Consider the following 12,412-nt stretch of genomic DNA (forward strand, 5'->3'; position numbering starts at 1 on the left):
CAAGATCAATTTACTATAAAAAGGTGGTTTGAGGGCTGATTTGATTATAATAAGAGCTCGGTGCTTGCAAGGAGATTTTGTTGACTCCTACCAAGGGCTCTCCTCAGCCGGTCGCCTCTAAGACTGGTTGTGGACATTCCCAAGTGGTATAGGATATTCTTGCACACCTTCACGTGAGGGAAGCTAAAATTAAGTTGTTTCAAGGTTTTCAAAACAGGAAAACAGATTTACATCAGATTTCAGGGCTGTACAATTGTTGTACAGACATGTACTGACATCGTGCGCATTGTAGGATAGACCCTTGCCAGGGTGCAGAATCTGAAATATAGCAGTTCAGCTTCAGAACAGCTATTTTCAGGTGTGTTCTGGCTTTTTCAGGCAATTTTGAGGCTTTTTTGCTTTCCCAAACTAAATCGAGACCGTGAACAGCTTATGGGACTGTTTCTCTTTGATAAGCTGCTTGGACTGGTAACCCCTCGACTAGGGTTCACAACATGCTCAGTGCTCATCCAAAAGGTAACTTGATAGTGTACTCCTATATACAGTTATGTCTACATGGCACCCTAGTACAGCAGGTGCACGTGACAAATACTTAACCTGGTACAACCAACAATACTCCTAAACAGTCATGTCCACGTGACACCATAGTACAGCAGGTGCATGTGACAGAAACTAACCCTGGTACAACCAACAATTGACAATTTTTTTTATGATCCCAAACAGCTAAATGTGTAAAAGAACGGTGGAATTCATTTTCTCGGACATGTCTTATGCTGTTCACAGATGTGCGCAAAATTCAAGTCTAAGAGCAAAGTGGACAGACATGATTCCCCATCAACTGCTGAAAAGTGGAACTAACACCAAGTCCCATAACTTCAAGAAAGAATCTTCACAACTACAAAGGCATACCCAAATGAGACCAGCATAATTTTAGTTGCCTTTGATAAAGCTAACACATACCCTTGAGGCTTGTATATTTGCATGATGTACGTTCTTTCCCGACTCTCTTTTAACAGCATCATCTGAAAATGGAAATTAGTTGTAAGCTAGGAAACCATTGATCAAGTGGCTTTAAGCACAACATTAGTGCAGTTAGAATACATCAGAATTGAATTCATCCACAATTTGTACTATGTTGCTTCTCGACACCATAAAATTAACCATGATTGAATGTCTCTGATAGGAGCTACTTTGCAGCCAACATAATCAACCATGATGCACTGAAGCTAACATATAAAGCAACAGAGAGCAAAAATTTGAACTCGATTTTGTCAGAATGTGCAGCAAAAATGAGACTGAAAACAGAGAGCAGGAAACGCAGAAGAGATGCGCTATGAAACTCTGGTATATGCTCACTGAATCCGGTACAATAATGTGGGGGGGCAAGGTGCCCATATATATATGGGCTGGGGCAGCCAGTCAGCCATGTCTAAACAGGCCGACAGCCCCAATATGGGCCACGACCAGGTCGGCCAGCATGGCCTGATCGGGCCCCTCCTGGCCAGCTGACTCGTACAGGCCAACCAGAGAGAAAAAACAGCCCCCCCACGGCTACATGCCTACCAAAACTGGAAAAAATGGGAAGAAAATATGGACATGACCAGGGACTCCTCCCGCGGGCGGGCACACCCACATCACACGCCCTCACTCCCCACAGTATAGTATGGTAGGGATAGGAGATGAATGCTAACACTCCCTCTCAGCTCCTGGATGTAGAACTAATCCCAGTAAGCTGGAGTGCTGGGACTCCTCCCGCGGGCAGGCACACCCACATCACACGCCCTCACTCCCTACAGTATAGTATGGTAGGGATAGGAGATGAATGCTAACACTCCCTCTCAGCTCTTGGACGTGGAACCAATCCCAATGAGCTGGAGGGCTGACAAAGCATCTGCTAAGGAAGAGGCTTCGTGAAGAGATCCGTCGCATTGTCCTCCGTGGAACAAAAGGCTAGCACAAGATGTCACCATCCAAAATCTTCTCTCAAACAAAATGATATTGTATCTCTCATAGTCACATGGGACGGAGGGGACAGACCCTTGGAACGGGGGGACACCATCCCGGGAACATTGACGGACGGGGACGGACGTCCCCAGCTGGGTGTCCCTCACAAGGGACGGCATTCCGGGGACGGATCCAAGAGGGGACGGCTGCATGGGAACGCCGCAGGTTACTGTTTGGGCAATGGTCACATTTTTGACCTTTTTTGGCCGTTTGGGAGGGGTTTTTCATGGGCCTTTAGCCTTGAGCCTTTGAGGGTTTGGGCCTTGGCCTTTCTCTTGCCTCCCTCCCTATAAGAAGACACACACACACACACACACACACACTCCCTCTCACACTTCAAGCTTTAGCTTCACACACTCTCTCTCCCTCAAGCGGCAAGCCTCAAGGGCCAAGGTCTCAAGTTTCAAGCTCTCACACAAGCAAGCTGTAGCCTCTCAAGACACACACTCTCCCCCTCACAAACACACTCTCTCAAGCTTCACACACACACACACACACACACACACACACACACACACCCTCACACTCAACTTCTCAAGTTGTCCCTCAACTTTCAAGGCTCAAGCCTCACTCACTCTCTCTCTCTCAAGCTATCAAGTGATAGAAGGCATCCATCATCCATGGCATCCTCCTCGTGGTAGTGGCTCTTCAAGTTCCAAGTACCCGTAGAAGGACGACGGGATGGACATGGTGGGATGAGGTCAATCACACCCCATCCCCTCATGGAGGTGGTGCATAGCCATGGACATGCAAGCTTTGCCTGTATAGGCGAGTGGGTGGTGCTGACAAAGTAATTTTTAAGTGCCGTTCCTACCCCCGTCCCCGTTCCCTACATATGGCCGTCCCCCATCCCATTTCCGTTCCCGTCCCTGTCCCTCGTTACCGTCCCTTGTGACTATGGTATCTCTATATGCTTGGTCCGAGCATGGTAGACAAGGTTCCAAGTAATAGCTATACAACTCTGGTTGTCGCACTGGATAGCCGTGGATTCCTTATGCGGAAGCTAAATCTCACCAAGTAACCTCCTCAGCTACACCACCTCGCAAGCAGCACCACAAGCAACCCGATACTCTGCCTCAATGGAAGACAAGACAAAAGTTGGCTGCTTCTTGCTGCTCCAAGAAATCACTCCCGAGCAAAGGGTAAAGCCGTATCCTGAAGTAGATCTCCTCCCCAATCATAGTCACTCCAACCCTGGACACTGACTCGGTCCTTCGATCCCCCTCCAGTGTCATAAGAGAGTCCAAGATCCTTCATACCCTGCAGATACCCCAAGATCCGCAATCCTGTGTCCCAATGAGTCTTCAAAGGTGTCTACATAAATGAGTTGAACATCTCCACTGGAAAACTCAAGTCCAATCTGGTGTTCAGCAACCAAATCAACAAACCGACAAGTTTCCAATATAAAGAGGCATCAACCTGCTCACAAGAATCATGTCAGTAAGTTTGGTATTCGGGTCCATCGGAGATGAAATAGGCTTGTCTGCCAAATCTCCAATCCCAAAAAGAAATGGAGTAAGCCTAAATCCGTCATATCAAACCCCTCTGACAAGGCAACCTTCGTCACGACTATGTGCTCCACATGACTGCCAGCGAGGACAAGATCATCCACATAGAGGATAATCAATGTGACCATACTGCGTTCACAAAAGAGATACAAGTTCGGATCTGCAATTGATCTCTGGAAACCCTCTCTGAAAGAAAGCATTAATCTTCTGGTTCCAAACCCCTGGGAGCCTGTTTAAGACCATACAATGCCGACCGCAACCTGTAAGCCATACCTTTTGAGCCCAGAACCTCAAAGCCTGGAGGTTGCTCAACATACACCTCCTCCTGCAAGCCACCATTCAAGAACGCAAATTTAACATCCATCTTATACACCGGCCACTGCTGATGAGAAGCAAGGGCAAGAACTGTCCGAATCATGGCCATCCTAGCTGTTGGTGCAAAAGTGTCCTCATAGTCGATGCCTAGCCGCTAAGCATAGCCCTTAGCCACAAGTTTGGCCTTGTGCTTGTCCACAGAGCCATCGGACTAGTACTTAGTTTTGTAGACCCACTTGACACCAATGACGGACCATTTCAACAACCTCGGAGCCAACTCCCGAGTCCCATTCTTTTCTATGGCCTCAAGTTCCACTTGCACGTGAGGGCAAAAGGACAAAAGGACTAAATGCATGAGAGATCAAAGCAAATCAACACAGCATGAAATGACTGTGTATATATGATGAAATCCAATACAAGAGCTTGGTGTGAGACTCTGAAGGAGCAGAGGACTGTTGTCCCGTGCTGATGCTGAGGGTGGAGAAGGCCTCAATCCAAAGCAAATGGTGGGCTGTTGTTACGAAGAAATGAGCAGAGGGCTTCCATCCTGATGTCAAGGTAAAGGAGCAGAGAGGGCTGTTGTCCCGATGATGGTGGATGAGGGCAAAGAGGACCTTGACATCTCCTAGCCATTGCTCCCCCCCAAAAAAAAAAAACTCGACCGGAGGAGATATCTATGACAAGGTGCCACCACACCTTATATATGGCTCTTTGACTTCCCATGCTCTTGCATATGGGATAATCCACAACAACTTCTAGTCATGCAATAACTCGAGAGTAGCTACGAGGATTGCAACCTCCAACACCCTCCTTCAATTCGAGCACCTCGATCAAACAAAGGTTAGGACCGCCAAGACCACACAAGCCGAGCTCTGATACCGTGTCAAAGTCCTGCAGCAGCAGAGCTCTGATACCGTGTCAAAGTCATGCAGCAGCAGCACGCACACCACCCTAGGGCACTGAGCAACGTTGGTGGCTGGGCTCCCATCTCCTAGCCATTGCTCCCCCCCAAAACCCGACCGGAGGAGATATCCATGACAAAGTGCCACCACACCTTATATATGGCTCTTCGACTTCCCATGCTCTTGCATATGGGATAATCCACCACAACTTCTAGTCATGCGATAACCCGAGAGTAGCTACGACTCACAATAATTGCAACCTCCAACAATCCCGAGGTAGTAAGAGCTGAGGTAAAAACGCTGGAAAGCTCTACTGTAGCAGAGGGGGTTGTTGTCCCAATGATATGATGTAGATATAAAACGCTGATGTATTGTAGAAGAAGGTTGCTGCAGAGGTGAAGTACAGCTCCAGAGAACAAGTGCTGTTGATCCAGCGAGGGAAGCCGACAGTAGCTGTAGGCATGGAGTAAAATGCAGTCTGTAGAGGATGGAGCACCGACAGCAGCAGCAGAAGGTATTAAGTGATTCACGGCCTGCATATGAAGAAACACCAACAGCAACAGATATGGAATGATGCGCTGCCTATAGATGAAGAAGCATCAGCTGCAGCAGATATGGAGCAATGATGTTCTTGTGTTGTGTTGCTGAATTATGATGAGTTTCTTATATATACGCTGTAGGGCTGCTGGTCGACCAGGGAGAGCTGTCCACCAATAGCAAAGACAAATAAATAACAAAAAAAGACTCTTTTAGGCTGTATAAAATAGCAAGTTGGACATATTTTCACACATTGAATGGCTTTCCTCCAAGTCTCTTGGGAAAGAGCTTCCTTAACTGAAGTAGGCTTTTTGTTCCGAATGATACGAGACATCAAGACATTAAATGCTCCTCTAGCTAACTTTTGTCTCGAACTCTGTGTGATCTTCGAGATCCATCCTCTGTGGTCCACTTGGAGAGATACTACGTCACACCAGACTCTCGAATGGTATCCAACAACCACTTCGGTGCCCGAACAGAACGCACAGCCGCCTGCTACCTAGGATCAACCTCTCCTACTCACTAAGGCTGGCTAGCTGTAACAATACCCTTGGACTCATCCTCATACTCATCTGGCTCTCCAAGAAGCTAGGTGGCTCCTCAACAGTGGAAGCTAGAACATGCTCATCAAAGACAATTCCTCTGCTACAACAACCTTATTCACCTCCGAGTCATATGACCTGTAGTCTTTGGAAAGAGAGTTATATCCCACAAAAACAAGCTTCTGGGACTTGGAGTCAAGCTTCCCCCTCTGCTTCTTCTAAGTGTGAACATAGACATCACTTCCAAAAACACGAAAATGAGACACATCTGGTTCTTGCCAAAATAAGCCTCAAATGGAGTCCACCTTAGGAACTGCAATCGTCAGAGATCGGTTGAAACTTGAGGATATGGACAGTCATAACCACAACCTCTCCCCAAAGTGGACGAGGAAGGTTGGGATGCTCCAACATCGTCTTCCCCATCTCCACCACAATCCGGTTCTTTTGCTCAACCACTCCATTCTCTGAAGGAGACCCAATATTTGTAACACACGAAAGCTCTGGGGGTCTTCTTTCAGCCCTAAACACTACTGAGAACATGCTGATGCATAACGCAAACAGAAGGGAGAGTAGAGAGAGAGAGAGAGAGAGAGAGAGAGAGAGAGAGAGAGAGAGAGATGGCTGGAAATTCAGTATATTTCATATGGTACAAAAAGGTACCCTTCTACAGCCCTGGGCATAAACACCAAAATCTAGTCTTACTCTAAGGACCCATTCCATAAAGGAATGGATGAATTTCAACGAGGAGCAAACTTGCTATTTATAGTCTCTTGGACTTCGTGGAGAACTTGCCGACTGCTGGTCGGCTAGTTAGCTGGACATTAAATGCCTTTAAGCGTTGTCCGACTAGGCTTCTTGATCTGTCATGATGCGCCTGCAGCCCGCCTTGTCCTCTGGTTCAGCTGACCACGCCTGTAAGCAACCGACAGCAGATCTTGTACCGCCGACAACCGACTGTCCCTCCTTTTCATCTAACGCAGCTGACAGGACATCCTTCAATACCTTCCATGCCCTGCTCCAAGTCCACACTGTACCTTGTGCTCCAAATCCTAGCTCTATTGGTCTTTTTCTTGGCTGCCCCTTCTGGATTAGCTCTAAGAATGTCCATGGCATTTTCAGGCACATGACAATATTGGCCAACTCTCGCTTGATGCCATCTCCGCACAAAAGCATTGGAAGAGAGCTCCCCTCCTTTGTCAGCCCGAACAATCTTCACCTCCAAGGTCTTGTAACAACTCTCGGGAAGAAGTCGTACCTAGAAGCACCACTGTCCAAATCCACTCTTGAGTATCCCCAACACTGAGACCAACCGCTTCCTTGCTCAAAGAAGACAAAGCTGCGATGTCCATAATCTCCAAGTGCACAAAAGCTAGAGTCTTTGCAAGGAATCTGCACCTTTCTCGATGCTTTGCTGAAGACATTTCCTCGGGTAGTGACCCTTCTGGAAAGAGAGTTATATCCCACAAAAACAAGCTTCTGGGACTGAGTCAAGTTTCCCCCTTTGCTTCTTCAAAGTGTGAACATAGGCATCACTTCCAAAAACACGGAAATGAGACACATCTGGTTTCTTGCCAAAATAAGCCTCAAATGGAGTCACCTTAGGCACTGCATTCATCGGAGATCAGTTGAAACTTGAGAATATGGACAGTCGTAGCCACAGCCTCTCCCCAAAGTGGACGAGGAAGGTCGAGATGCTCCAACATCGTCTTCGCCATGTTCACCACAGTCCGGTTCTTTCGCTCAACCACTCCATTCTCTAAAGGAGACCCAATATTGGCCAACTCCCACTTGATGTCATCTCCGCACAAAAGCATTGGAAGAGAGCTCCCCTCCTTTGTCAGCCCGAACAGTCTTCACCTCCAATCGAGACTCCTTTTCCACCAAGGCATACCAATCCTTAAACCAAACAAAGGCTTTGGTCCTTATGTGGCAGAAAGTACACCCATGTAAACCTGCTACAATTATCCACAATCAACATGAAATACAAGGCTCCTCCCAAAGATGGGATCTGCATAGGCCTACATAAGTCAGCGTGAACCAACTCCAGCCCGCCTAGTAGCCCACTTTGGAAAAAACTCCCTATGCTGCTTTCCACGAACACAAGAACTACAATGTCCCTGTCGCTACCAACATCTGGCAAGCCACCCACCATTTGGTCTCGGAAAGCCCGCCGCATCGTGTCCACATTCAAGTAGCCAAAACAAAAATGCCACAAATCACCGAGCCGAGAGTTTGTAAATCTAATTCTCCACTCCGCCTTCCCAAACAACCTAGCCTATTGCTTTGTCCCAAATAGCAACTAAATGCTCATCAAACTCCATCCGCATGCCAGTCTTGCAAACTTCGTGCACTAACAAAAGATGAAAGCCAAGAGATAGAACATAAAAAGCCGGGGAGGAATGCTTTTCCCCTCTTCCATCGGATACGGTCTCCAACCTGCCCTCACTGTGAATTGGGATAGTGGACTTGTCACCAATAAAGATGTGACTTGTTTGCCTCCGAAGGTCCTGTAACAACTCTCGGGAAGAAGTCGTGCCTAGAATCACCATTGTCCAAAATCCACTCCTGAGTATCCCCAATAGTGAGACCAACCGCTTCCTTGCTCAGAAAAGACGAAGCTCCGGTGTCCATAATCTCCACGTGCACAAAAGCTAGAGTCTTTGCAAGGAATATGCACCTTTCTCGATGCTTTGCTGAAGACATTTCCTCAAGTAGTGACCCTTTTGGTCACAATGGTTACAAGTCTACTCAGCCTTCAAGGCATCATGATCCGAGTCGGGCTTCTTCTCAGAAGACTTCGACTGTGAAGACTTCCCTTTGCCCTTGGTGTTATCGTTGCGGCCTTTCAACCGCTGGGAACCTCCGCCCTACGGAGGGTTCAGAAACCGCTCCACTTGGTCCAAGATCATCGACACAAGCTCCTCCCAAGTAATGGTGTTGAGCCTCCCGCTGGTGATCAAAGAGGAATAGAAAGCTGAGTACTGAGAGGACAGATGAGATAGCAAGGTGATGGTCGTGTCCTCTGATGATAGCTCCTTCCCAGCTTGAAGAACCTCCTGCTGAAAAGCCTAGAGTTTGTTCATGTGCTCCCACATCATCGAAGACTTTGCAAGATTCATCACTCGCATCTGCACTTCCAAGGAAACTCTCTTCAAGGGTGATACCGATTGTGCAGAGAGGCCAAGTGCTGCCAACTCCTTCGAGCCATGTGTTTCATATGATTGATCACTTGGGGGGTGTAGTTGAGGAAGATGAAAGAGCGCACATGAATATTGACATGATCCCACAACTGCCCCTGGGCCTCCTACTCTTTCGTAACCAAGAGTGAAATTTCCTCCTCCTCCAGATTTGGCCTTGGAACTCCAACCGTGATGAAGTTAGCCAAATCATAAGATTCCAAAACAGACTCCATCATCACCTTCCAAATGCCATAGTTGTTCCCGTCCAATAGGCGGTCCTGTCAGAATACGCAGCGGAGATGATGACCAGATCTGGAAACACAAGAGCAAAACGCATGCAGAAAAATACAGCACGAGAGAGAGAGATATAGGCGTGTAACTCTGCTCTATATACACAAGAAGATCCCGGAGTATGATACACAAGTGGCAAGGGGACTGGGGACCTATTTATATGCCCCCACATCAACAGTCGGCCTGCTGTAGGCAGCCGACTGGCCCTGAAACTCCACGACCAACTCACATCTCCAGTCGGCCATATCATCAACAGTCGGCCACCTCATTGATGGAGTCATGGACCAGTTCAGCAGTTGGCCAGCACATGGGCTGCCTCCCAAGCCACAGAAAAAATAGGAAAAATAAGGGAAAAATGCGAGTGGGGAAAAATGATAAAACACCTCATAAGGGCAGGCACACCCACAACAAAAGCCCTGGTGTATAAAACTGGAGAGGAGATGACTTCTAACACCCCCTCTCAGCTCCTGGCTGTGAAACCAACCATAGGGAGCTGGGATGCCGCCTGAGCAAATCCTAAGAGAGCGATTTCGTGAAGAGGTCCACCGTATTGTCCTCCATCGAACAGAACTCTAGCAAGATGTCGTCAGCAACGATCTATTCACGAACAAAGTGCCTCTGGATGACCATGGGTTCCGCCAGTAGAAGCCCAAACCTGCAATGCAACCTCTACATCCTCACCATCTCACAAGCAGCATCACAAACAGCCCGGTACTCTGCCTCTGTGCTCGACAAGGCAAAAGACGATTGCTTATTACTGCTCCATGAAACTGCTCCTAGGCCTAAAGTAGATCTCCTCGTGTCCGGATCTCCTCCCCAAACCGAGTCACTCCAACCGTGGAGTCAGACTCCATCCAACAACCCCCCTCCTGTGTACAAGAGTCCATGATCCTTCGCATGCCGCAAAAACCACAGGAAACGCAATCCTACCTCCCAAAGAGTCATCCGCAACCATGAGCTCAACCGCCTCATTAGGAAGCTCCCGTCCAATCTGGTGTCCATCAACCAGATCCATGAACCATACTGCTTTTGAGTCAAAGAGGCATCACACTGCTCACAAGGATCAACACCTGTTACGGTGCAAAAACAAGTCCTGGAAACCTTATGAAGACCACGGAAGGCCTTCTGAAACCTGTCAACCACCCCCTCTGAATCCGGAACCACAAAGCCTGGAGAAACCACCTCCTTCTGCAAGTAATCACTTGCCACCTGCCTGGCTTTTCGAAAGGTCCCCGTGAAAAGAACATCCTCATCTACTAGAGGTTCTTTGTCCCGAACACGACGAGACATCAGAGCATAAGTGACCTGTTCAGTTTCCTCTGACTCACGAACACAAGAACCACCAACATCAGTACTGGAAAGTTCCTGCCAACTGCTGCCATCTACTGGTAAGCTATCCACCATCTGGTCTCGGAAAGCCTGCACCTGCAACGTATCCACACTTAAGTGGCCATAACCAGACTGCTCATCACAAACCTGAGGACCTCGGAGAGAGAGTACTGAAAGCTTGTAAACTCCATTCTCCACTCCGCCTTCCCAAACCACTTGGCCTGTTGCTTTGTCCCGGAGAGCAACAAAATGCTCATCAAACTCCACCCGTACGCCAGTCTTGCAAACCTAATGCACTGATAGATGAAAACCAAGTGCCGAAACATACAACACCTGGGAGGAATGCTTCCCCCCTCTGCCATCACGAACTATCTCCATCCTGCCCTCACTGTGAACTGGGATAGTGGACGTATCCCCAGTAAGAATATGACCAGAAACCCTGCAGAGATCCTGTAAACCGGAACGGGAAGGAGTTATGTGCTGGAAGCACCACTTGTGCCAATCTCCTCCCTACCTGAAGAAAATGAAACATCGATGTCCACCACCTCCAGGTGCACAAAAGCCGGAGTCTTCATGACTGCTGCTGAGGAATCTTCACCTTTCTCGGTCTTCCGCTTGGGATACTGCCTCCAATAGTGGCCTTTCTCGCCACAATCATTACAGGTTCTCTCTGCCTTCAGTTTCTCGCGGTCAGCATCGGACTTCTTCTCAGAAGACTTCTCCGATGAAGCCTTCCCTTTGCCCGAGTTACGGCCTTTCGACCGTTGGCCAGTTAAGGCCTCCGACCCTCCACCCTGAGGAGGGTTCGTGAATCGTTCCTCTTGGTCCATGACCATGGGCACAAGCTCCTCCCACGTGATGGTGTTGAGCCAGCCACTGGTAATCAAAGACGAGTAAAATACTGAGTACGAAGAGGACAAATGCAACAACAACGTTATGGTCATGTCCTCTGACAATATCTCCTTCCCAGCCTAAAGAACTTCTTGCTGAAGAGCCTGCCGCTTGTTAATATGCTCCCACATTGTCGACGACTTTGCAGGGCTCATAACCCGCATCTGTACTTCCAAGGAAATCCTCTTCATGGGCGATACCCTGTTGTAAAGAGAAGCCAAATGCTGCCATATATCTCTGGCCAGCGTCATGTGCTTTACATGATTGATTACCTGTGGTGTGCAGTTGAGGAAAATAAACGAACGGACCCTGGCGTTGACACGATCCCACATCTGTGTCTGAGCCTCCCGGTCCTTTCGGGTTGACGTTAACTCCCCTTCCTCTACTTCCGGCCGTGGAACACCAACGACGACAAAATCAGCAAGGTCGTAAGACTCTAGAACAGATTCCATCATAACCTTCCATATGCCGTAGTTGCTCTCGTCCAACTGACGGTCCACCGGAAACGTGGAGAGTGTCGGGATCTTCGCATGCCTCTCGGCCATCTCAAACAGATCTGCCATTGCGGGGATGTACTCTGAAAAGGGTGGGTGGGTGGGAACAAAGAAGAACTAATACCTGCAAGTGGTTGTCCAGCAAATCAGCCCGCCTTCCTCTTGCTTCTCCTCTTCCCGAACAGTCCAAAACAGTCCACCAATCAACCACACAACAGTCCCCCTCTTGCTCACACAAATCCCAAGAACTATCTAGAGCCTAGGCTCTGATACCATGTCAGAATACGCAGCGGAGATGATGACCAGAACACAAGAGCAAAACGCATGGAAAAAAAATACAGCACAAGAGAGAGAGAGATATAGGCGTGTAACTCTGCTCTATATACACAAGAAGATCCCGAAGTATGATACACAAGTGGC

General features: G+C 48.2%; 1 protein-coding gene across 1 annotated transcript in view; it reads right to left on the reverse strand.

The window, feature by feature from the left end:
* The window catches only part of LOC147629422 (T-complex protein 1 subunit gamma-like), a 53,738-nt gene that overhangs the window by 38,762 nt on the left and 2,564 nt on the right, over positions 1–12,412 (reverse strand). Inside the window, exon 2 of the mRNA XM_086812696.1 lies at positions 961–1,022. Coding sequence (XP_086668822.1) covers positions 961–1,022 — 62 coding nt within the window. The remainder of the gene's footprint in view (positions 1–960; positions 1,023–12,412) is intronic.

Source organism: Cibotium barometz, chromosome 18, assembly GCF_041138505.1.
Source record: "Cibotium barometz isolate CiBa-2024 chromosome 18, ASM4113850v1, whole genome shotgun sequence".
Classification (NCBI taxonomy): Eukaryota; Viridiplantae; Streptophyta; class Polypodiopsida; order Cyatheales; family Cibotiaceae; genus Cibotium; species Cibotium barometz.